Raw genomic sequence first — 27,696 nt, forward strand, 5'->3', positions numbered from 1 at the left:
TGGAAGCTGCAATGAGCCAAGATCAGGCCACTGCACGACAGCCTGGGTTACAGGGCAAGACCCTGTTGCCAAAAATAAATAAGTAAATCTAAGATTGCATTCTCATAAAAATACAGGACTGTGGCTCTTGGTCACCTCTGAGATGTTCCCATGTTAACATTTAGCAAGGAATTTTATTTTCTATCCTCACAGAGAAGACAATACTGCAAAGTTGAGGCTGTACACTTCTCTCCATTCAGAAATGAATCACCACTTCTAGATCACATAAATAACAATCAAACAAGAAACCAAAAGTATTCTCTTTTTTTAATGATACATTAATGCCATGTTAAAACCACTTAAATTTTATCAATGATTTTTGGTCCTGGGATTTACAGACTATATATTTCTTTCCCAGGTAGAAAGTCATGTGTATCCTTACACCTTCCAGCTAGGACCCACCTTTTAAGCTCTCTTGCTTGCACAACGCAAAATTTTTAAAGGCAGGGGGAGGGGAAAGAGGATATCAGAGAGAGTTTGAACCCAGCGGGCTTACATCAAGAGTTGACTATGAAAGAAAACAATCTTAGTCTTCTTTCCGGTAAGCTGAAGAAGCAGTGGCCAATATAGGGAAACTACTCTGGCCTCTGACTCCAACACATGATTCTAAGAAAATGTGTAAGACAACATTTAATCAAAGCTAGGAATAAGAAAAGAATGACAAATGCAATATAGCTATGTTTATAATAGCTAAAAAACAATATGGGAAATTATAACTCAGCCAAGAAGACATATCAACACACTACTATGCATCATACCGTTGTCATAGCTGGAGCTATAGCAGGATAAATTACATCAGGTTTCTGCTCTCAAGAAGTGTAGATTATAGAGGGGTAAGGGAATACACAATAAATGAATAAGTTGTATTTATCAGATACTACTCGGTAAATATGCAACGAAGGAAAATAAAGGACAAAGGAATAGAAAGTGATAGGGAGGGGGCAATTTTATAGGGTAATCAGAGAAGGCCTTTCTGATACAGTGATACTTGAGGGGAACTTTGAGTGCATACATATGATTATCTGAGGGAGGAGCATCTGGGGGAGCAAGAATAGCACATAAAGTGAGAACATACTCAGTGTGTTCCAGGTACAGCTTTGAGCCAAAGATGGATGGATGGATGGATGGATGGATGAGTTTAAAAAATAACATAATACTTATTGAGTAGATGAGCTAATGCCAGCAGCTATCAGCATACACATAGCATTACACTGAATACTAAAAAACACTGACCAAAACTACACAAAAATTAAGTGGGGCTGTATTACATCTAGGAGTTATCCAACACCATGGTGTAAGAAAAGGATGTCATGCAGCTGTTCTTACAGGCAAGCCAAGCCTCTCTGCCTTCAATAGCAATGTTGGTTTCTCTGCTGTCAGTCTTTACTTGGGGAAATGATAAAGATGAAGGTAAACAGCACTAGATCTATAATCACCTTCCTTGAGAGCAAAGAAATCTGAGAATTACTTTCAGCTCCATTCTACTTTAAAGAATGTCACTAAATATAACTAAAGCAGGCATTTGACTCATTCACCTGTCCAAAGAATATCTGCTTGGCTACATTTAATCCATTCATGAAATTAAGTTGTAAATTTTTTTTCCTTTCTTTTTTTTTAAGAGACAGGGTCTCTCACTCTGTCACCCAGGCTAGAGTGCAGTGGTGGGATCACAGCTCACTGCAGCCTTGAATGCCTGAGCTCGAGTGATCCTCCTACCTTAGCCTCCCTAGTAGCTAGGACCACAGGCACACACTACTAAATTTTTTTTTTATTTTTTTGGTAGACACAGGGTGTGACCATGTTGTCCAGGCTCATCTCGAACCTCTGGGCTCAAGGCGATCCTCCCACCACAGTCTCTCAAAGTGCAGAGATTACAGAAATGAGCCACCACATTTGGCCAAAGTTGTAAATTTTGCTTATTAGTATGTCAATGCTATTTTCAAACTACTCTTAGGCACCTTTTCAAAGAAACCAGACCATATTTTTTTTATCTTTCATATTTTTGATGGGTTTATAATTCAATGAGATATACAATTCTACATAAAAAGATAAACACTATTGGGTCAAATCAGAAAAGTATATTTTAATTAACATTTTAGGACTGATGAGAAGCAAGGTATTCAAAGCTGCTGTCCTTATACAACCTCCCTTGCTCCTTGCTCCTACTCAGGGACACAAAGATCTATTTTGAGTTGAAATGAGCAGGAGCAGTGTCTGTTCTGCAGCCAGCGCAACTTATCAGCTCAAACAATTACTCCTTCCTGATCCACCTGAATTCCCTAATCAGGTTGGATACATCAAAAAAAGTACTGAATTCTGACAATCGCTACAGACAGTCCTAGCTCTCCTGATCCACTCTTATGGCTACATGGACAGTTTCTACTGAATATGGAATATTAATACTGCACAAGGACAATATTGTACAATTTTCCAAAAAGTCACAATGGGAAGCTAAATAATATAGAGGAGTCTTTTCTCAGAGGCAAAGGGCCTCTTTCGAGGAGGGGGCAGGACAAGAAAGGTCATCTTGGTCCTGAGATTCAGGGTCCATGAGGAAAGAGTAAGAAGAAAGCATGACCAGGTGAGTCCTGATACTGAAATAGAAGCTGCGGGAAGGCTGGGACCAGGAGGTATTAACTATTGGCTGGAAGTGATCAGTGCCCAGCAGGTGAATTCTTCTGCAGGTGACAGAACAATTCTGTAATCTTTACCTTATCAATGTCAATATGATTGTGACTTTGTACTATAGTTTTCTAAGATGGTAGCATTGGGAGAAACTGAGTAAAGGGTACAAAGAATCACTGTGCACTATTTCCCACAACTGCATATGAGTCTACAATTACCTCAAAATAAAGAGGTTAATTTTTGAACAAAAAAAAGAAAATCAAGCATCGACACGTGGCCATAAGCTCCATGTGCTAAATTATCACTATGTGAGCCACAGCTCACAGAAGGCTTACCTCCCAGTTATTGAATGAATATGATTAAGACTCATAAATGTAAAATGTTACTTATCTGTGCCCTAAAGGAGGATTTCAGTGCACAGCATGTTGTTTTCAAAATGTGCTCTCACCATATAATGAATATGGTAAAAAATGGATATTGCCACATACACTGGGGACTTTGAAGCCATTTCTCTCTCCACTGGGGACCGCTGGGATTTCCCCAGGTTCAAGGCCATTCCCATGGCTCTCCACATCACTCTCTTCTCCCTCTGTTAACACACCATTACTCTCTGCCACTGATGAGCATGACTCAGGTGACTTTGGCCATGAAAGCTCGGATGGGTCTGATTTCTCGGGCTTCTCATAGCCACTAGACAATGGAATGGAATCATCAGCCTCACTGGATATAGAAGGTACACATCTATATGCATAAGCTTTGTCATCCTCAGTTTTTATGTCTTCTGTTACAGATGTACTTAAGCAGCTGTTTCCTGAGGATAAAACAGAAGACTGTTAATAAATCATGCACTGTATTACTACTAAGTAGAATTGGTAAACTATTCCCAACTGATTCTATATCTTACACACACATACACACGCATGCACACGCACATACATGCACACACACAAAACAAACCTCATTTGTACCCATCACATACTAGCTCTGATACTGAACAACCCAGTTCTTCTACTAAAGTATTATGCCAGGGCTCAAAATCTGGAGATCAATGTGCAAAGAACCATGTAGTGACAGAACTAATGAAATTCAGGGCCCTTAGGCAAAACCATCCAGCAATTCATAAACTGGCTAATTAAACATAGTGTAAGAGAAAGCATGATGAGGGGCCAGGCACGGTGGCTCATGTGTGTAATCCCAGCACTTTGCGAGGCCAAGGCAGGTGGATCACTTGAGGCCAGAAGTTCAATATCAGCCTGGCCAACATGGCGAAACCCCAGCTCTACTAAAAATACAAAAATTAGTTAGGCATAGTGGTGCACATCTTTAGTCCAAGCTACTCAGGAGGCTGAGGCAAGAAAATCGCTCGAACCTGGGAGGCAGGGGTTGCAGTGAGCTATGATTGTGCCAAGGCACTCCAGCCTAGGCGACAGAGAGACACTCTGTCTCAAAAAACAGAATAAAAAAATTTTAAAAAAAGGGACTATAATGAAATATCCATATGTATTGCCTGACTCTCTATTCTGCATTTGTTGTTATTCCCTTCCCTACCTTCTCTACCTTGCTATCTTGTATCCATTCATCATAACTCAATTTAGATATCACCTTTGCCAAGAAACCTTGGCTATCCAGCTCTTGTGTGTTTGAAGTCCTTCCTTGGTAAACCAGCAACATTCTATGCAATCTCTATAATGCTACTTACCACATTGGATTGTAATTATGTGGTTATTTGCCTAGCTCTCCACTAAAACATGAACTCATTTTTTAAAAGTTCTGTGGTTTAAACTCTACCCACACAGCTATTTCAAGAGCAAAGGCAATGAGGCTGGAGAAGCAGCTGAGGACCAGTTTAGGACTATGTGAAGACTTTTTATTTTATTATAGGTGGAATAATACTAAGAAGAAGGTAGTGACAAGACCTAAGCTTTTTTTCTTTTAAAGGATCACTCTAATGGCCACCTGGAGAACTGACTAGCGGGGGTGACTACAGCTGACACTCCTGAAAAAGAAGGAAGCAATTGCTGCAGTCATCCAGGCAACAGCTATGGTGCCATGAGTGAGGAGGAAGCAGCGGAGGGAGTCGCATTCTGGCTGAGGGGGGAATCCCATGAGGAAGGATTTACAGGATGAGAAGTATGAGAGGAACACAGGAATTAGCTTATTACAAGACAAAAACTCCAACAAATATGAAACAGGCAAATCACTAAAGCAGTTTCAGAAAAATATGCTACCAAACGGAGAAAAGGCAAAGTAGCTGAGATTTTCAGACAATGGCTTTAGTACAGAAGAGAAGCAAGAGGACTATACATGTCATTTCACTAGGCTGACGTTTTATTACTGTTGTTCTTAAAACCTTGATCTTTATTTTCTTCTTAAAATTAAGTCGAAAGCTAAGAATCTACAAAGAATTATCTATAATTGGTTTTCTCTACTCATGTGAATTCAAAAGAAGCCTTCCAAAAACGTATATTGTAAATTGAGTTGCACTAAAAACAAAAAACTCATTTTAGAATCTTCTTTTTTATTAAACCAAATAGGCACTGCTGGCTGCTTGTCTCACAATTCTGCTACACATAGCAGTGAGGCTCCTGACTTTTATAATATTCCCTGGGACTATTGGTTGAGTTACCCATGACTTTGGTAGATTATTGATTAAGCTATGTGGACTAGTCAGATACTTGTCATAGTGAACATCCATTTAAGACATCTGATCATCAACCACCTACTACTTATATGTGAAACCTAATCAACCATCTTCTCACCTGAGAGTTTGATATGATCTGATAAATTCTGATCCACCTGCATCCTGCTAGCAGACGACTCTTCTTCTGAAGGTGTTTCTGTGTTCCTCAGCTTCGCTGCTGCTTCTGACTTTTCACTGACCTTGAGGTCATCTGTGCCTGAGTCGGGGTTAGGGACCTCTGCCCCATCGACTTCAGCTGACACTTCCTCTTCCTCATCAGCCTTAGGCCTTTTAGAGGTAGACCTAGCACACTGGAAGCTGTCAACAAGAGAAGCAGTGGTCAGAGCGGGATGTTTGCAATGGATATGAAAAACACATCCCAATATAAATGTCATTTTCACTTGCTTAAAGAAGGAAAAAGCTGACATTGTTAATCACTATGCCAAGTCAATGTTCACAACCGAAAGATTAAATTTGAAATCAAAATCTTAAAAACAATTTTCATATCAATCAATAAAACTTTAAAATTCACACAACTGTAAATAATTATTAAACATTATTTTGAAAAAGGGCCATTCCTAAAATTTTGTGGCAACATTTTAAAAGTCTGAAAATAAAAATAAAGTAAAAAATGTTGAAATGAGACACAAATAAAATATTCAATAAATAAAATATTTAGAAAATGAAGAAAATAAATGAAAAAATCAGAATATCCTGTTAGGCTAGTGCTAAAAGTAAATTTTTTACATTTCAAGGTAAATTACTGACTACTTTTCATTGAGTTTTGTATAATTGTCAGGTATGTATGAAAATAGTTCAAATTAAATGCCAATTCATCAATAGCGAAAGGATTTAAAACAGACACTAGGCTAACTGGTGTGTGTGTGTGTGTGTTTCATAAAGACACTAGGCTAACTGGTGGGGGGGGTGTGTGTGTGTGTGTGTGTGTTTCATAAAGACACTATATTGTCCCGGGTGGTCTAGAACTCCTGGCCTCAAGTGATCCTCCCTCACTGCCTCCCAAAGTGCTGAGATAACAGGCATGAGCCACCACATTCAGCCTAATTTTATGTATTTAACATCGTACATCAACATACTATTTTCAGAGTGAACACAATTTTTATCTTCTCCCTCTCTGAGTATTTTCCAGCAGGTCACTTGATAGCTTTGGCATATATGCTTTTTACATATGAAACAAACATTCCTAACAACTAGGAACAATTACAAATCAACTCAAAGCAAGTGTCCAAAACACACCCATATGTATTACATACACACACAAGAAACCACCACAGGACTAAGCACTGTAGGAAGTCAGGGAGGGCAAAGAATACGGTGGCCTGCGATAACCTATATAAATTAGCTTTCACTGCTGCTGATGGCAGTAACTGTAGTAGTATGATCATCACCATCATCGCTTTTGTTGCAAATCCATGCATTGGCTGATGTGGGAAAATCTCAACATTATAAACAGTGTAGTACATGTGAAAAAAAGAAGGCTGACATGCGCTTAAGACATCAATGAATCATTCCCTTCATCAGACTTCCCTAAATGGGCTATTTCCAAAGGGAGATCAATAATCTCTAAATATCAAGCCACAAGGCTGAGCATATTAAACAAGCCCATAGTCAGGCTAAGTAGGTGAGCAAGTTCCATTGATTATTTGAACCTACTGACAAGCATTTTGATCTGTTCAAGTGTCATAAATCTATGTTCTCTATCAACCCAAAAGGCCCACTGTGGTTAATACCTTGAAACCAAGTCATACACCTAATGAAAATATTGTGTTTTCCATCCATAAAAGAACAATGCTCAAGATGTTCTCCTGGTGTGTATTCTGAACTCGGGATTGGATACTGCCTCCTTCCAACGCTGGTTTCTTTAGTGCTGTGAATTAACACAGTTATCAAAGACACTGACTGTCCAAATTAGTATTTCTCAAACTTTTCTTGAATGTAACCCACAGTGAGTTATACATTTCAGATAGTGACACTATATACACACATACTCACACATGTCATGAGTGAATACTTGCCCTTACCACAGAGGAAGCACTATAATAGTTTTTATTCTATTTTACCACCTCATTTTAAAATGTTGGTCCTGACCTACTAACAAACACTTTGACAATCACTGCGGTAAACTACAGGGTGAAATATCAACACCTGAGTTAGTTCTGCACCTCAGGTCTACCTCTTATAAAATGCCGAAGTTTGACTCCATGTTCCTAAGGTTCTTCCACTCACTACCGCTCTAAATAAGCAGAAAACAAATATCAGGGGAAAAAAAAAGACAGAAAATAAGCATCATAAGTCTGGGCAAAGATGTAAAATTATGGTGTTACTTAGTTAATATCAAAAAAGTGGAAACAAGCTACAGAGGATTAAATACATGCAGGCATTAAAAATCACGTTGCAGCAAATCAATCAGTTACATGAAAAAAACACTCAAAACTGATCGCCAGATTGTTAATAGAGCATGGCCCCAATTTTGGAAAGATATATAATATTATAAAATATATAACAAATATATAGGTAAAGGATATATACAAAATGTTAATACTGGTTATCTCTGGATAGTGAGGTTATGAGTGATATGGGATTCCTTCATTATTCTTTTCCTTATTTTACAAATTTCCTCCAATGCACAAATATTACTTTTATAATCTGAAAGAAAAACAATGAGTAATATTGAAGAGGAAAATTTAACATAAAATTGGAAAACATAAGAGCCTTAAAAGGTAGCCTAAGGACCTGAGCAACACAACACACACCCTATTCAATACACTAAAACAACAAGATGCCCACAGCAGATCTAAAGGCTTTTGAAATGATCCTGGCCACAAAGATGGAATGGAGAATAAAGTTCACAACGATAAGCATGTTACAGAAATGCTATATGCTGTGTTTTACATCTTACAAAAGAATAAAACCAAGTGCATAAAATGTAGTAAAATACAAGCATCCAGAAGAGAGTAGTAGCTCAGATGTTGGACAAATGAAGAAGATAACCACTAAAGCCAAAAAGAAAAATGGTGGCAAAATGAAAAAGTGGAAAATCAAGTTATTGATTAAAATATGGAAATGCACAGAAAGGAATAATACAACCATAAAACACATTCATGTAAGTGGTCTAACAAGTTCTATATTGTTCTATTTGCCATGTAGAGCAACTTCAGGAATATTCTCAAACAAACTAAATATACATCTCTTCCTACATTGTATTTATTACACATCAAAGAATTAAAAATAATTGTCTCACATTTTCAGAAAGGTATTAAAAGTTATGATGAATAAATAGAAAAAGCAAGTAAATTGCCTTTGAGAACACCACATCCAATGACCCATTTTAACTGAGAAAACACGACAGGCAAGGCAGGTCAGTGGGGTGAGGGGTCATTACCTCCGGGATGCTTTTCTTACTTTCCTCCTCCTCTGCAGCCATGCTTTTACTTCAGGGGTGGATGCTGGAGTAGGCTTTGTGTGATCAATGGTGTATATATCCTTTCCTTGTTTCCAAAGCTGATATCTGTCTGGCTGAAATTTCCTCACAAAGATATCCATTGAAATTTTCACCATGTCTTTCCTGCAAGTGCACTGAAACACAACCGGGTTGGAGAGTGTTAAACGTTTCGCTAACTATACAGTAACACAGAGTTGGTCCTTGAACACACCATCCATGAATACTTAGTCACTACATAATGGAGGATAATGCATTACATTATCAAACATTCAATGGGTGATAAACCCAATTTCTTCTGAATAGAGATGAGAATCTATATATTCACATTTATAATGTGGTTATAACGGTTTGTGGACCTCATAGGGAACTATGTACCAAGAAAAACTAAAAGGAAAGAGTTCTCATTTGGAAGCACGCCTGCAATGGAAAGATTATCTGCCCATCACAATGATGTGTCAATGAACTGAGCGCTAAAAGGTCTGTAAAGCTGAAAACCTGGGTTGTCAACAAACAAAATAACCCAATGAACGTGTGATTAGAATACTTTAACCAGTGAGTTGAGATAAATTTACTCTAAGATATATTTTGTTATATTTATGGTTATTAACAAACTCTCATAAGGTAACCCAAAATTAGGAGCAAATGAATAGCCTTTTCTACATCACATCACATACAACATCCAAGACCATCAACAACAACAACAAACATATCCACTAAAATGAAGACATGGGGTAAAGGTGAGAAGTTCAAAGAAAAAATTATTTTGAATCTACTATGCCTTTAATTCTCATGAATACATAGTTATCAGTCACATCTTATTAAGCAAGTTTTCTATAAACACTTCACACAAAGTTTTATTAGGTCTAGGCCAGCACTATGCAACAGGGAAGTTATCATTCAAATGGTGGTGCATAAATAATCTCCAAGATTTAACTGATAGACCTTGACAATCCCTAACACACCCGGTAACAGACTGACTGAACAGTTTTGACACAATAAGACTTTAGATATCTTGGTGATACAATTATCACCTCCATGCAAATTAACTCCAAAGTCTTAATATATCCAAACCCAAACTCCCACCACAGAGTTCTCATCCTAATGGCCATTACATTCAAAATACCTAAAATTAATGTCTTCAACTGCAAACCACACTCTGTCGCTACCAAATGATACCACAGTTCTTCTATTCTCCTACATTCATAGTCCACATTCCTAGGCACTTCCTATGCCTTCACCCCTAAAAATTCAGCCTTGTCTCCATTTACAGCATCTCCTGTCTCAATTCCTTCTGCCAGCATCCTTGCAGCTGCACTGCCAGGCCTTGAATCCTAGCATAACAAGGCTAATTTCCCTGCCTGTAGTCTCTCCTAACAATAATCCATTGTTATAGCTGTTACTTTCATCTCCCCCAAATATCTCACAATCTTTCATTCCTGAGTTCAATAAGGTGTAATCACCCTGCTTTTCTTAGACCTAGAATAAGGTCTAAATTTATGAGCCTGGCATTAAGGGCTCCAAGATTTTACTCCACCAATGAGATTTTCAGGTTTCTCTACCACAGCAAGTCAACATGTATATTCCTCTTCAACCCAAGTCATGGGAGCCCAAATGCCCCATATGCTTCATTTACTTCAGTATTTTCCTCCTACCACACCACCTTCCTGCATACTAGTCGGCTATCCAGCAAAACTTCATCCTCAGCTCTGAATATAAATTGTCCCAACTGTTCCTCTGAACCTAATACTATTTATCTACACCACTGCTTTCTATTATTGGTTACGTATAATGAGGTTTCTAAGTTACCTTGCATAATTATCTTGCCATTGGAATAAAGAAAATGAGGATCCTGAGAAATTGAAAGATATTTTGGATTAAGATGTAATCTTTTGACAAAAGGGGGAAGAAAGCTTGGACTTATAACCAGAAACTTTCCTAAAGTGTTACTAATATTGCTTCACAAAGAAAAATAAACAGTGAACAAAAGTGATGCTCCCCACTTTAATGAGCTAATTTAGGCCTGATCATGATTACAATTGCAACATCCCTAGGGCAGATAAGCTAGTGAGGTACAGAACACTATTTCTGAGCAAAGTGTCTCAGAAAAAAAACTTTCACCTGATTAATATTCATCTTGTTTGCTCAGATGATGCTATGAAGCCTAAAAAGAAACAGCAGATAAGCCATGGTCAAAGAGGAGTGTGCTCCGAGACTGGAGGATGGTATTGGTGGACAAACTTGCTAAACAGATTAAGCATGTGACTCGTGGATCCAATCAACCATGTCAGCAGAAGCCAGGAAGAGAGAATGTGGTTATCCAGGAGAGAGCTGTGCAGGACCGTCTTGCTTGATGCTTCGATGTCCATGAACTACACAGAAGACTGACAAGGATTTTGAGACTTTTATACCAGCAGAAATGCTGCCAGCCTGAACTGAAAGGAACACAGAGAAAAAAATAAAGGAATGACTCCAAGGACAAGCCACAGATGCAGAACGACTGAGTGGACAGAACCTCATTGGGCTATTACAACAGCCCTAACAAACTACCCTTCAGGAGGTACAGAAACATGACACCATGTGTCATAAGATTTGTTATTTAAGGATTAAATCAACCAGAAAACCCACCTATACTAAATTTTTCTAAATAACCTAAACCCACCAACAATTACAATCTCAGTAATGGTATAAAAGATAATATAAAAAGATTACACCTGTAAAGTTTATTTGGAATTACTATGCAATGGAAGATGTGAAAAAGATTACACCATATCAATTTGCTGAGAAACTGTAAGACCCACAATGCAAATAGTGTTTAAAAGACTGGATTCAAACCCCAGCTTCAACACTGACAAGCTATGAAATCTTGAACAGCTTATTTAACCTCTCCGTGCCTCAGTTTCCCAATCTGAAAAACTGAGAGTAACAGTGGTAACTATCCTCATGGGGCTGACAATAGAATTAAACTTTTTGTTCTTGTAAAATGTTGCTGAAAATGCTAGATAAGTGCCTATTTTTAAAAGGCCGAATATGGCTTATACAAATTGATTTTGGTAATCTGACCACAAGAACATTGAGGTTTCTAGTGTTATCTTATTTTGCCTTACTGAAAAAGTGGAAGCAACAAAAGAAATAAGAATCAGAATACAGCATCTAACAAATCATCTTAAGGGTCAAGGGGAAGTAAGTGCACAGTGGTTCTGAAGAATCAAACAGCAGGAGCAATCCCAGACTTGTGGGGGATTGAAAAAACCCTAGAGGACTGGGCCATTGTCACGGGAGAGGTGACAGCAGGGTACATCAAGCTCCTGTTTGGATCATATGTTGCAACCAGACTCAACTCCATGGCTTCACATCTAGAGCAAACAACTGAAACTGAAGGCCCAGCAGATGACAGGCATTAATGAGAGGAAATGCCAATAACATGAATTAATACTGCCCAGGTGTCCAAGGTAGGATGCTGTAAGGTAAAATAAGATGGAGGCAGGGGTTCGACTCGTGACTTCTTCATTCTCCACTGTATTTAAAAAACAAAATAGGCCTCCTTTTAACATAAGAGCTTGGTATTACATGGCAACATGTATGTGGTTTTGGGAGACATGAAATAATATTCACTTGAATCTCAGGATTGAAGAATAACTTTCAGAACATACTGGGAAAAAGTTGATTTCTTGTTTACATAAAATAAAACTCTAGTGAATTTCAAACATATCATATTATAACCTAAAGAGGATAATATTTAAAATTTGAAGAGAATTACTCTTTCATAGAAAATTATTAATTTTCCAACAATTATGAAAAGAACCCAATGTAGAAGATGAATTAGATTTGTTGAACAGGACAATCATAAAGAAGGGAGGAGCCGATGGCAAACTCTTATTTTGAAGATTTAAATATGTCCAAATGACACTAGGCACGTGGCTATAACCTGTAGTCCCAGAACTTTGGGAGGCCGAGGCAGGCGGATGGCTTGATCCCAGGAGTTCTAGACCAGCCTGGGAAACATGTCGAAACCCAGTTTCTACCAAAAATACAAAAATTAATCTCATAACCCAGTCTCAAAACAAATAAGCCCAAATGAAACACAAATTGTTGTCTTCTGGTGATGCCTAAGTAGATATCATATCTTTAGACCTATCCTGTTCTATCCTATCCTTTAGATCTAAAATACTGTCCTTTACAGTAGCCACCAAAAATGTGTTTACTGATAAAAATGACTTATGCTAAAAAAAAAAATCAAACAACATATTTATTGCTATTTCCTTAGGAAATGGGAATGGATAATTTAAAAAGCAAAAGTTAGTTTTAAACACCCTAAATTTTTAAATCAAACTCTAGCCTCCCCTTTCCCAAAAATGTTATTGCTCTTGAAGGTTATCAGCTAATTATCTTTGAGGCACAATCAAATCACATTAGATCAGAACTACAGTATGAAAAAGGCATCTATTCTATATTCTATCCAACACAAAGCGAAAGTGCCTAACATCCCCCAATATATAAGGTATAAAAACATGGGACTTGTGTATAAAACTTTAAAATGCAAAATGTTCAATGAAATCGCGATTCACTGGCTTTAAGAACCCAACAGTTAATATGTTATTAATACAAATTGCCCTCTGAATAGTACTATATATATAATATTATGGACAAATGGAAGAGACATTCTATATTTCATTGTTTTCTAACAACCCTAACGTTAGTGAAGACAGTAAGAATTAAGAATATATTATAACAGTTATTTCTAACTTGTATTATGACTTCATAATTCATAATTGCTCATTATTTCTACAGTAAGAAGTAACAAAGCACTGCTAAGTGTTAGCATCAAAGTAACCTCTTATTTAACCAAGAATGTGTCTGTTGGTGGTAACTAACAGGGCCAAAATCATTAATTAGGCCTGACACGTAATTTTATTCTAACTCCTCACACTACACTCTCATAATCACATAGATCTGTGCAAGTTCAGATATGTTAGTCTCAAAAAAAAAAACAAAAAAAAGGTATAATACCCTAACTGAATTTTTATTTTATTTTTGAGACAAGGTCTCACTTTGTCACCCAGGCTGGAGTACAGTGGTGCAATCTCGGCTCACTGCAACCTCTCCCTCCCTGGTTGAAGCAATTCTCCTGCCTCAGCCTCCCGAGTAGCTGGGATCACAGGCATGTGCCACCACGCTCGGCTAATTTTTGTATTTTTAGTAGAGACGGGGTTTTGCTACATTAGCGAAGCTGGTCTCAAACTCCTGACCTCGGGTAATCCACCCGCCTCGCCCAAAGCAGTGGGATTACAGGTGTGGGCCACCACACAGGCCCTGAATTTCTTATTCTAATTTTAATGAACCATTACTGTGAATTATCTCAGATACTTTGCCCCATCTGACCTTCCTACACCACTCTATACTTAACCATGAGCTACACACAGTGTCTGTCTTATAGAGAAGTATATTCTAGGTGCCTAGAGAATGAGTCCCTTAAAAATATTTGTTAAATAACCTTAAAAAAAAATATGAGGAAACAGAGACAGGCGCAGAGGAGTCACATTAATTAGTCCAAGGTCACATACCTAATAAGTAACAGAGACTTTGCTAGATTCAAATCTAGCACTTCTACACTCTTACCCAATCTACTGTGGAAATTCCAAAACAAAACCACATTCAATACATATAACATGCTTTGTCATTTAAATGGCCACATTTTTCCATCTCAATCTTCTTTATCTATGACCCATAACCAAACTGAAATTGTGGCTGCAAATAAATGTCCGGGACTCATTATATTTGCTTTCTATGCATGATATCATGCTGTGTTGATAGAGTTTAACCAGCCCAGCTAACAATTTTCCAAAATAAGTTTCCTTCCCTCCTCCCACTTCCAATAGGTTCAGATTAATTTCTCTGGAATATTTGCAGGCTTCACTGTGCCAGGATATGTCTCCCTTATAACGTAAGGCAAATTATAAAGCAATTTAAGGTATGGGACTAGAAACTCAATCTTTCTGACCCATGAGAGCACTATTCAAATAGACAAAGAAAAACTATGCAAAAAGAAGGGGAATGGATTCAAATAGTTTGCTCCAGGGTCTCCAAAAGATTCAGTAGAAATTATTTTTAGAATTTCTGCTTCTCAACACTTACCTGAATATCTGATAGAAAGGTTGTGGAAGTTCAGAGTTACAGATATTAAACAATCCACTCCTGCTGTGCCATGTAAAACAGCATGAAATTGAACTCTTTAGTATTCGGGGGTAGATAAAGTTGTTTTGTTCTGAATTCATGCACTCCATGTCACAGTTTATATGGAAGATAAATCTGAGGAAGATCAGATAAAAATAGGGCTCTGCACACTATTAGAGATCTAAATTCTTTATAAACATAAATATTTGTATGAGTCTATATGATCATATATGAAAACAGACAGGCAGGGTGCGGTGGCTCACGCCTGGAATCCCAGCACTTTCAGAGGCCGAGGCGGGCAGAACACCTGAAGTCAGGAGTTTGAGACCAGCCTGGCCATCATGGTGAAACTCTGTCTCTACTAAAAATACAAAAATTACTCGGGCATGGTGGCACATGCCTGTAATCTCAGCTACTCGGGAAACAGGCAGGAGAACTGCTTGAACCCAAGAGGCGTAGGTTGCAGTGAGCCGAGGCTGCACAACTGCACTCCAGCCTGGACGACAGAGTAAGACTCCGTCTCAAAAGAAAAAAAAAAAAAAAAAAAGCAGACATAAATGGCATGGATGCATATTGTTGAATATAATGTTATATATAATCCTTCTCCTAAAATGTTTTTATTAAAATGTTCAGGTATACTGATTTCCTTGTTAGAGAGTCTTTCAGATATTTCTTTTTAAATGACTAAGTTAACACAATTAGAAGGCATTCTGAACCTTAGGAAGTAAGTCATCCACTTGAATCATCATATTCTAATTCATGGATAAGAAACTGAGGCATAAAATGCTAACTGACTTGTTGGATGTCACAAGGGTAGCAACTGGGGGAAGAAGGGGTTTAAGTGATGTGAGATTCAGTATCCTACCCACCAGCCTCTTTGGGTTTTTCAATTTTGTAACCACTGAGTACATAGGAACATAATGAGTAATTTAAGGGTCTGAATACAGAACTAGCTGTCTTACAGGTTTCACAATGATGGCCACAGTAAGTACCATCTGACTGATGTTGAAGACATTTACCTTTTTCTACTTCTGCTGAATATGAGATAAACACAGCATCTCCTGTCCTCCTCCACCTTTTCTGCACAAGTCAAACAGTAGTATGAATGTAGGTAAATATTAATGAGGAAATAATGTTTTAAAAGAAGGGAAGGGACGAGGATGTTAATCAATAACAGGAAAAATTTTAAAACTAGCTATGCATGCATAATAAAATTCCCAGAATAGAAGCTCTAGATAGTATATCAAGGGTGCTCTCACTTGAGAGAAACAAAAATAACAATTTTCAAATAAATTCTATGTTACCATATTTTTAAATGCTATATGTCATACTAATTCTGAGTGTGAGTCTCTGGAAAAAATGAAATCTTGATTTATTTAGCAGCCATGTCGAAAACAATAACCTGCACTCCGTGTACTCTGATTATATGTCTCCTGCCACCTGAAAACTTTCTGGCATTGTTTCTAAAGTGGGAAAATACCTAATGAAAGCTAACTAGACCAAGGGAGTAATGCTTTTAGTCTATTTGATTTTCTAATATTAACAATATGGGGCTAATATTAACAACCTAGGGGCTGGGTGCAGTGGGGCTCACGCCTGTAATCTTAGCACTTTGGAAGGCTGACACAGGAAGATTGCTTGAGGCCAGAAGTTCAAGAGCAGCCTGGGCAACACAGCAAGACCCCATATCTGGGGGGAGAAAAAGCAGCAGCAGAAATTTAACACTAAATAAGAAAATGAAAACAACTCATGTTTTTGAAATAAAATTTGACAATTCAATGACAAAACATACTTTTTCAGCCAAACTTCTCTATAAAAACAGTAGTACTATAAGTAAATAATTCACCATCTCAGATTCACTTTACCTAGCAATCCCTGCCTTCCCTCTCAAGTATGAGACTATGTCTGGTCCCACTATTATATTTTCTCTGTTATTAGTTTCATGAAATGATTTAAAGTGGACAAAAGACAGATGTATTAAACTTGAATCAGAAAAAAAGCCAACAGAAGATAGAAAAGCACACAATGGATTTGTGTTCTTACAATTTCTCTCTAGCCAAATTTAAACATAATCAATCAGGAAGAATATGGGGAAACATTTCTTGAAAGAAGATTCATTATTATTCTAATAAATCAAAATGAGAAGAACTGGATTTAAATCAGTTTAAACCCAACAGGTATCCAACACGCAGAACTAACTCCCATGACTGTTACCATTAGCTGCCTAACATGAAACTCATGAATAGCAAAACAAAGCTGCATTAAACCAGTCTGTGACATGGTAAGAATAAAGCATGGCAACAATTTGGCAACACATACCAGAATGTTTAAAATATTTAACAGTCTTTTAAAATATGAATAACCTATGACCACAACTGGTGGCATTTTCCTAAGCAGATAATTTTGATTTAATATACCAACTTAATTTTAACAATGCATAGCTCATCTGTGTTTACCAAATATCTTAAAATTAGAAAAAAATTTTCTAATACTCCTTTAAAAAATTATGGTATAACCATGTAAACTGATTTTATGGGAGAAAATATAATCATATGGAAATGCATTACCATTAGGTAGAGAAAATAGGTGCGTGTGTTGTGTTTTTTTTCTATTTTCACATACAGAGATATTTATATATATGTGTGTGTATATATATACACACACGCACACACACACACCCCTATTTTCACAAAATAGGAAATGGCTCCCCCCAAATAGATGGAGCGAGTAAGAGATCAAGGTCTCTCTCTTGATCTCTCGTTCTCTTGATCTTTCTATATTTATCTTAAACCAAAGGTGTTTTATTTCATACCCATTGTTATTTTCCCTTCAAATCACTTGCCACGTGTAGTCATATTTTGTGTATTTTTTTAGTTCTCAGTTGTTTTCAACACTAAAATCTACACTCGGTGAAGACAGACATCAGGTCTGTTTTACCACTGAATATCTGTCATTAGTACATAGTATATGCTCCATAAAATTAGTTGAATGATGGCTAGCCCACTAGAGTAACACCAGCAATGTTAGAAACAAGTCAAAAATGAAAATTAAAATCGAATGTTGACTCACCATATTTGAATTATTCAATAACTTCCCTCATTTCTATTTATGTAAGTTATTTTAAAATTAAATTACCTGATCATTGTGTAGAACCCTTGATTAGATAACCTTAAAGTATTGCATTACTACATGGGGGAAGTCTGCCTTAATTAATATCAAACATGTCATAAATATTAAGGAGCCTTCTTTGCCCAGGAAATGACATTCATCTACAAACTACAATACAGATTTCTAACTATGCGTACACTTGTTAAGAAATTGGTTAATTCAAATAAAATGTAGAATCGTCATTGATGTAATGAATCATTAACAAGCTCTGGACAAAAGAATTCCTTGGCACAGACTGCTGATAAAATCTAGAAAGTGATTTGGTACAATCAGGTGTATTTTACTCTACAGAGATTCATTAATCAGTCCAAATGTTAAAACAGGCTACATAATAAATGCAGTTTTAATGATCTACATTTCCTCATATTCACAGGCACTTTTAATATATTTAAATCCAAACTGGAATAAATCCAAAAAGGAATCATAAATGCAGCTGAAATCAGCCCCATGTTCTGCCAAGCAGTAAAGACCACTTTAAAACAATTCCAACTATCCATCCATATTTCTAGAGCCAAAAAATGCTCCACATTTGTATAACTTATATAATAATCACAGCAAAGATTACTCATCTATATGTGTAATAAGAAATCATTACACGGCTATAGTTTCACTTATTTCTTCAGATGTGGCTGCCTATTACAATCCATCCACTGTCATAAAAATTTTTTTAAATCTTTTCTTTTTAAAAAAAGGAATGTGCTGTCATCACCAGTGCATAAATATAAGCTGCAGCAGCTATCCATTAAATCAAAATGCAAAACCCTTTCCTCATGGGGTCTGAAAGACCAAATTAAAAGGGAGAAGACGGTAGAGCAGATGGGGTTAGTGTATGAGTGCATCATTTCGGTTCTGGTTCATCCTACATTCCATGAGCTGTTCCTAAGAGGAGGTACCCTGGGGGTGAGACCGGGGTGGGGGTCAGGGGCGGGGGGTGGGAATACTGTTTTTTAAATAGCAATAAACAATTATCACATACCAGTTCTGCTCATACTTTCTTTTTCCCTTTGTCCAATAACACAGGAAATAAGTTGAAAATGGCTTCTCAACTATTCTAAGTCATTTTAGCCACAAAGTTATCACACCTGATCCATATAATCTCTGGCCCAAGACTAAATTACAAGCCTTTCCTTCACAGTGCAAAATCACGAAGCCTATGACACCAAAAGCTCTAATTTCCCCTCTCTATGAAATGTATATTGGAAAGAAAACTAACAGGAAGTCCAGCACTTTAATCAAATATTAAATTACATCCATCTTCAGTTCAAATTTAATACTTGTGCTACAGCAATATGTCCACAGTAACCAGCTATGAAGCATTCACTCTACAAATATTTTGGTGCCTAAGGTGTCCCAACAGGTACAATTACAGTGACCAAGGTTCATAAGCAAGTAAACTACAAGAGGGAGGGCAGAAGTCTAAAAAGTTTTCAATGTTCATCATTGGTTAAGTTTTGGGAAACTTAACGGGGCTATTTTATTCATAAGAAATCATTACTCATTATTTAATCTTTTTAAAAGATTTTACTGGAACTGATGTGGCTGAATTAAATGACAAAATTGCATCGCATGATTTGTTCCTAAGATTTCCCTTCATTAGGATGCTTTCTGACTAAAAAGAGCAGCTTGATTGTCCCCCAAACTCAGGCATGTAATTTAGGGAGGTTAGACTGGCCAAACATTCCACCCCAATGGCAACAGTGATTGGTTCAGAGATGGGCACATGGCCCAAGCGACACCAATGAGGTACTGTGGGAATGTGTCGGTAGCTTGTTATCCTACAGAAGCTAACAGTCATCTTTGCCACAACATGGGAAACAACTGCCTCAGAAAGAAATCAACAGAGCAGAAAGTATGACAAGAAATGTCAAGTAGGTAGTCCTGCATCCAGAGAATGCTTACCCATAGGACCAGCTTAGGCAGAATCAATGCACTTAATATTCATCTCTAAGTATATAACACTCAAAAGAAATGTTAAAATCATCTCTGAACATAGAAAAAAAACTTTAAATAAAAACGGTCCTCCAGTCTGTTACTGGAAGTGCATCTATGGTTGAAACCAGAGCACAACAATTTGTATTTGACATATGAAAAAATGATTTTATAGTCAGCATGGGATGGAATGGGTTATCAGGTAAGACAGTCATATGATGTGATCCAGGTATGGATGTAAAAGTTAAATGAACAAGACAATCAATAATGGAACAGTATATATAAGGATCTGCCAAAACAGACTGTTTACATTTCCATTTTTACATGTGTTCAAAACAATTCAAGTCAGTTAATATGCTTGGAATATCAGACCTATCAGCACATAAAATAACCCTATGTTCTTAATGTGGAGGCTTGATTTTTAGACAGCTGTTTAAACCAGCCATGATTTTAAATGTCAATCAGAACATACAAAAAGGCCTTAATATGAAAGGTTTATACATATAAAAATGCAATTCTGGCTCTATAGCATTAAGAAATAAATATCAAAATAGTAATTAACAACCCAGGCCAAGCACGGTGGCTCAAGCCTATAATCCCAGCACTTTGGGAGGCAGAAGCAGGCGGATCACTTGAGGTCAGGAGTTCGAGACCAGCCTGGCCAATATGGTGAAACACCATCTCTACTACAAATACAAAAATTAGTCAGGTGTGGTGATCCGCGCCTGTGGTCCCAGGTACTCAGAAAGCTGACGCACAAGAATCATTTGAACCAGGAGTTGGAGGTTGCAGTGAGCCAATATCATGCCACTGCACTCCAGCTTGGGTGACAGAGCAAGACTCTATCTCAAAACACACACACACACAATTAACCCAACAGAAGTTACATATTCTAATATCCCAGAACCAATATAAAAATTTTAAACACTCAAACTAAAACAGATTATTGTAAAAGTCCAATATAAAATACCATCTCACTTTAATACATAGATCCAAACAGTAATTTTAATAAAATGTCAAAAATATGACATCCTATAACCACAGAGATATAAAATTATGAAGTACCTGAAAATGAATAACATAGGTCCAAAGATAATGTTAAGTAACTGGCATTGAACTACAAAGGTTTTTAGAAGCCTATTTTGAACGAACCCTCACTTTGGAATTATTCTAGCAGTTCCAACAAAGTAAACTTATAACTCAGAAGGGCAGAATTCAACTACTTTTCTTTTACATTCTTTATGAAACCATAAAATATGTGGAAACAGTTTAACTTAATTATTGTTTAACCACAGCAACATCAGCGAGAGGAGACGTCCTCTCTCTGAGAAGACCTGACTAAGCAGAACACAAAGTTCTACAGCAGAGGCTGCATAAAAAACTGCTTCACCAAGAACTACCCAGCATACACAGAAATGGTAATCTTGGTCTCCATTCCTCAATGGCAAGTAATTGACGGCATTTCTTCATTTATTAAAAATAATTTTTGTAGAGAAAGGGACTGAACTATGTTACCCAGGCTGGTCTCAAAATCCTGACCTCAAGTGAATCTCCCACTTCAGCCTCCCAAAATGCTAGGATTATAGGCGTGAGTGCACCCAGGGCATTGTTCATTCATGTTTAGTTTTCTAAGTTCATAAGGTGAAGGAGGCCTATCTTAGTTCTTATTTTTGAAAAATTTTAAAACATAACTAATAGATCATAATTTTTAAAAATTCAAGCTGATAGTGATAGCAAACATCTACCACTTACTGTGTGCATACTAAGTACCAGGTACGATGATAAATGTAAAGCATTTTCTCATTCAGTCATTATAGATATTGTCTCAATTAATCTTCGTATCTCATGAGAAACTATTAATATCTCTACTTTACTAATGTTGGAATCAAATAATCATTTACTTATGAAAAGCCATGGAATATGCAAGTGGTAAAGACACAGCCTCATATCTTTTTGGCATCAGTATCTGTACTGCTAAAAACTCACAATATAATGAGAATCCAGGATATGGAGTACTAATAATGTGTATCATCCCGGATCTTCTGAACTCTAGGATAATAGGGCCCTGGTATGGTTCTCATATTGAGAAAACTTACAGAGATTACAAGGCAGAGAAAGTAAAAAGAGATTGCAACAAAAGGCATACAGCTGCAGGTGAGCCCCCTGCCTGTCATGATCTCCAGATAACAGCATTTTCCCTACAAGCCCGTTTAACTCCTCCAGTCCTTCCAACAATTTTATAGCCTAGTTCCTTTTGCATCCAGACTTACTAGGAACAACTGTACATTCATGTGCAAGTCTTTCTGTGAACGTTTTAATCTTGCATATCTTCCTTTCTCAAGAGTCTGTACAATTTTTTTTTTTTTTTTTTTTTTTTTTTTTAGTGGAAGCTCGCTCTGTCACCCAGGCAGGAGTGCAGCGGCACAATCTTGGCTCACTGCAACCTCCGCCTCCTGGGCTCAAGTGATTTTCCTGCCTCAGCCTCCCGAGTAGCTGGGATTACAGGCGCCTGCCACCAAGCCTGGCTAATATTTGTATTTTTAATAGAGACGAGGTTTCACCCTGTTGGCAAGGTTGGTCTTGAACTCCTGACCTCAAGTGATCCACCTGCCTTGGCCTCCCCAAGTGCTGGGATTACAAGTGTGAGCCACCATGCCCGGCCAGGAGTCTGTACAATTTTTGGCCCATTTTTCAGGGAGATGCTTTAGTCACTTCACGATTGAGTTTTTCAGGTTCTTTGTATGTCCCAACTACCAGTCCTTATCAGACACGTTTTGCAAATGTTTTATCCTCCTCTGGGTCTTGCCAATTCAACTTTTTAGTGATATATCTGGTGAGCAGCAGTTTTTAACTTTAATGAGACCCTAAATCATCAATTTTTTTATGATTATTGCTTTCTGTGATTTAAGCAGTCTTTGCCTATCCTCAAGTTATAAAGATAGCTCTGTCCCCTATATTTTCATCTAATAGCTTTCTATGTTAATTTTCTCTGTCAGGTCTAAGATAAATCTTGAATTAGTAGTTGTGTATGGTGAGGTTCGAGGTTTATTTTTTCCTAAATAATGAAGACTTTTTTTCCCTACTGGATGTTTGGATGCCTTTGACAAAAAACTAAATACCATACACAAATGTGGATCTGATGTGGATTAACTCTTCTATTAAGGAAGATCTAGACCTAAACCAAGAACTAGATCTACATACAGATTTATTCTTCATAAACAATCATATCTACAAACAGAGATATTTTTACTTATTTGTTTCTGATCTTCATGCCTTGGCTTACTGCAGTGGCTGGGGCCTTCAGTAAAATGTTACATAAAAGTATTAAGAGTGAGGCCGGGCGCGGTGGCTCACGCCTATAATCCCAGCATTTGGGAGGCAAAGGTGGGCGGATCACGAGGTCAGGAGATGAGACCACGGTGAAACCCCATCTCTACTAAAAATACAAAAAATTAGTTGGGCGCAGTGGCGGGCGCCTGCAGTCGCAGCTACTCGGGAGGCTGAGGCAGGAGAATGGTGTGAACCCAGAAGGCGGAGCTTGCAGTGAGCCGAGATCCCACCACTGCACTCCAGCCTGGGCGACAGAGCGAGACTCTGTCTCCAAAAAAAAGTATTAAGAGTGGAAATTCTTGCTTTGTTCCAAATCTTAATCATAAGCTGTCTAAATTTTCACCATTTAGTATGGTATTTGCTTTAGGTTTTTCAGACTTACTTCCATCTAAATGCAAAGTTAACTCTGAAAGTTTTTAATAAAAAAAGGGTGCTGCTTTCTCTGCATTTATTAAAATGGTCATATGCTTTTTATCCTTTATTCTGTTAACATGGTGTATGAAACTGATAGACTTTTAAATGTTAAACCAAACTTATTGTGATGGTTAATTTTATGTGTCAACTTGACTGGAACATGAGGTACCCAGAAATGTGGTAAGATATTATTCTGAGTGTTTCTGTAAGGGTGTTTCTAGATACTTGGATAATTCCAATTACTGTGAATCAGTAGAATGAGTAAAGCAGATGTCTCTCCCTAAAGTGGGTAGGCTCCATCTAACAAGTTGAAAGGGCCCTGGAATGAGACCCTGCCTCTCCCTGGAGTAGGACCTGTTTGTCTGACTGCATGAACTGGAACATCAGTTTGCTTCTGCCTTCAGACCACACCTGAAACACAGGTTTTGCTTGGGTCTCAAGAATGCCAGCTTTCAGACAGAAAAGTACATCATCAGCTCTGAGTATTCAACTTACTGACTGAAGAGTCTTGAGGTTTCTCAGCTTCCATAATTAAGTATGCTGACATATCCATAAACAGACACACATATATACACACACACATATCCTGCTGGTATTGTTAGTCTGGAGAACCCTAACACACTTGTGTTCTGGAGATAAATGTCACATAAATATCAATTAGCACTACTGTCCTCACTTTATATAATTTAGTCATATATATCTCTCTATATATAAATATATAATTTAGTCATAAATATATCTAATATATCCAAATATACATATATATCATGTATTAGAGAACATAAAATTGATATGTAGTTTTAGACTTTTTTTTTTTTTTGCAATTTGCCTTGTGTTAAGTTCATGGCTTCCTATGCTTACACAGCCAGGCCACGTTTCTATTTCCTATATATAATTTTTCTCTCATTAAAAATAAACAACATTCAAGAAAGAGTAATGGGAAACAAAGCCATTGTAAAGCACCCTTCTGGAAATTTCCATTTTTCTAAACTTTCGCATTCAAGAAAGAGAAGTTTAAGAATAAAAAATGTAAATGGGTGTAAAAAGGTTATGTAGGAGAAAAATATAGGCATACGTTTGCTTTGCTTTTTTTTTTTCCCGACAAAGTCTCGCTCTGTAGCCCAGGCTGGAGTGCAATGGCGCGATCTCAGCTCACTGCAACCTCTGCCTCCTGGGCTCAAGTGATTCTCCTGCCTCAGCCTCCCAAGTAGCTGGGATTACAGGCATGTGCCACTGCACCCAGTTAATTTTTTTTTTTTTTTTTTTTTTTTTTTTTTTTTGTGAGACGGAGTCTCACTCTGTCCCCCAGGCTGGAGTGCAGTGGCGTGATCTCGGCTCACTGCAAGTCCACCTCCCAGGTTCACGCCATTCTCCTGCCTCAGCCTCACGAGTAGCTGGGACTACAGGCGCCCACCACCACGCCAGGCTAATTTTTTGTATTTTTTAGTAGAGATGGGGTTTCACCATGTTGCCCAGGCTGGTCTTGAACTCTATAAAGACACATACACATGTATGTTTACTGTGGCACTATTCACAATAGCAAAGACTTCAAACCAATCCAAATGTCCATCAATGATAGACCGGATTAAGAAAATGTGGCACATATACACCATGGAATACTACGCAGCCATAAAAAAGGATGAGTTCATGTCCTTTGTAGGGACATGGATGAAGCTGGAAACCATCATTCTCAGCAAACTATCGCAAGGACAGAAAACCAAACCCTGCATGTTCTCACTCATAGGTGGGAATTGAACAATGAGAACACTTGGACACAGGATGGGGAATATCACACACCTGGGCCTGTTGTGGGGTCGGGGGAGGGGAGAGGGATAGCATTAGAAGATATACCTGATGTAAATGATGAGTTAATGGGTGCAGCACACCAAAATGGGTATAATTTAAATAAATAAAATAAAATGACAATAAGGCAAAGATTATAGAAAAATAATAATAATAATAAAATATTAACATCAGAGTTATGTTCTTAGCTTTCTAATAGTCAAAATTATTAGCTCCAACAGCTTGCAAATGAAGCTGCTTTCTAACCATTTTTCAAACATTCAAATACTCCTCTGCACTGAATAGTTAATCTAGGAATAGTTGAAAAAGTGATAGCAAGAAACAGAAGGATTAAAAATGAAATGTGAGAGGGAACTGCCAGGGTGGTGGAAACACCATCAAGTAGAAGAACACATGGATAGCTGTTAGGGGCCTTGAGGTAGTCTAAGAAGACTGAGAGGCAGGAAAATGATGCTTCTCTGGAATAATGTGCGGAAGACACATGACAGGACACATTGCAAGAGAAGGAATGGATCTCATAAATTTAAACAGCAATGAAACCATCAGTATCAACTCAGGTGTCCTGTCTCTCCATTGTTACCCCTCTGCTACATCCTGAATCTTTCTCTGTATTGTTACCTTGCTGCACCAACTGTATTTATCTAGCTAACATGCTTCATATTTCACCTTAAAGGCCTATAGACTAGATCAGCTCCCTTACCATAAACAACTCAATGCCATGAATATGCGGCACGATACTACTGGTCATAATTAGTTGTATCATTATTCCATAATGTCAGCCTCTGGGCTTCCTGTAAGAGGACAAAGATTGTGCTTATCCTGCATCACTGCAACTCCCAACCAGAGTGGTCAATAAATATTTACTGCATGAATTAATAACTGAATAAAAAATGTGTCCGTGAATATATTTCCAACAATTATTAATACTACTAAAAGCATTTGTCTAGTTTTTTTTATTTGCTTACTAAAAACTACTTGCTAAGAATCACTTTTTTAATCACTTTACAGTTTACTAAGTACTGAGCACCGTTCTAAGTACACTGCATTTAACAACTCAATCCTCAGAGGTTGGCATAATTATTACCCCCACATAACAGATGAGAAAACCAATGCACAGAAAGATTAAGTAATTTGCATAAGGTTCATGGTGGACACAAGATTCAAACCCAAGAAGCCTGATTCCACAATACATTACTGGCTCAAATTTTAATTTTAAACCAAGTATATCATGTCCATAAACAGCTTATATATATCTTGTAAAATATTTATAGGTCGGAGATTTAACATTTTAGCTAGATAATTCTCACATGCATAATGAATTACAGAAAACATTAGTACTTGATTCTTGATGTTGATTTCTTTTTTTAGTAATTGGGTAATTACATGAGATTTTTAAAATAAATACACAATTTAAAGTTTTCATGTTACCTAATGCATTTATGTATTATAATCCAAATGCCCAGAAGAATTGCTGAATTAAGAAGAAATAAATCTGAGTCAGGGTTGTGACAGTCATTACAGCTGATGTCTTTTTTTTTTTCCTACTACTGGAACAAAGAAATGTATCTTATTTTACAGAATCTATCATGTTGACTATAAAAAATTTACTATGTAAAAATGTAAATGCTGAAAACATTTATAGGATTTCTTGTTCCTTTAATAAAATCATACTGATTAAAAAGAACATTGCTCATACTTTGTTTAAAAATGAAACCATAAAGTGTTGACTTCATATGGTCTAATGATGTGATTATATCAGAAGCTGAAAATTGCAATTATCCTTAACTCATCTGAACATTAATGGATTCACTGTCCAAAGGTCAGTTTGTGTTTCTGAACACTAGAAGACTGGATAACTTACCTACATTTCATCTTCAAATGCATTTGGATATAATTTTTTCTTGAATTACTGCTAACTAGATTAAACACTGTTACGGGAAGGGAGCTTAAGCTATAATGTATGCTGTGTGTTCATCCAGGCTGTTGAGCATACAAAGTACAAGATATATTTAAATGTGTACATACATGCCTAATCAAATTCAATCCTATTGCTTTTTTCAATCAATCAATTTAA

General features: G+C 37.2%; 1 protein-coding gene across 13 annotated transcripts in view; it reads right to left on the reverse strand.

Moving 5' to 3' along the window:
* The window catches only part of KDM4C (lysine demethylase 4C), a 451,156-nt gene that overhangs the window by 186,033 nt on the left and 237,427 nt on the right, over positions 1-27,696 (reverse strand). For 12 of the 13 annotated variants that reach the window (XM_063649534.1, XM_063649532.1, XM_054502416.2 and 9 more), the window contains 3 exons: positions 8,748-8,941; positions 5,424-5,662; positions 3,153-3,475 (listed from right to left, as the gene is read on the reverse strand). In XM_063649534.1, coding sequence (XP_063505604.1) covers positions 3,153-3,475; positions 5,424-5,662; positions 8,748-8,941 — 756 coding nt within the window. Of the gene's footprint in view, positions 1-3,152; positions 3,476-5,423; positions 5,663-7,095; positions 7,357-8,747; positions 8,942-27,696 lie in introns of those variants that run through there. The other variant, XM_063649540.1, reaches the window with a different exon arrangement.

The sequence above is a fragment of the Pongo pygmaeus genome, chromosome 13 (assembly GCF_028885625.2).
Source record: "Pongo pygmaeus isolate AG05252 chromosome 13, NHGRI_mPonPyg2-v2.0_pri, whole genome shotgun sequence".
NCBI classification, from domain to species: Eukaryota; Metazoa; Chordata; class Mammalia; order Primates; family Hominidae; genus Pongo; species Pongo pygmaeus.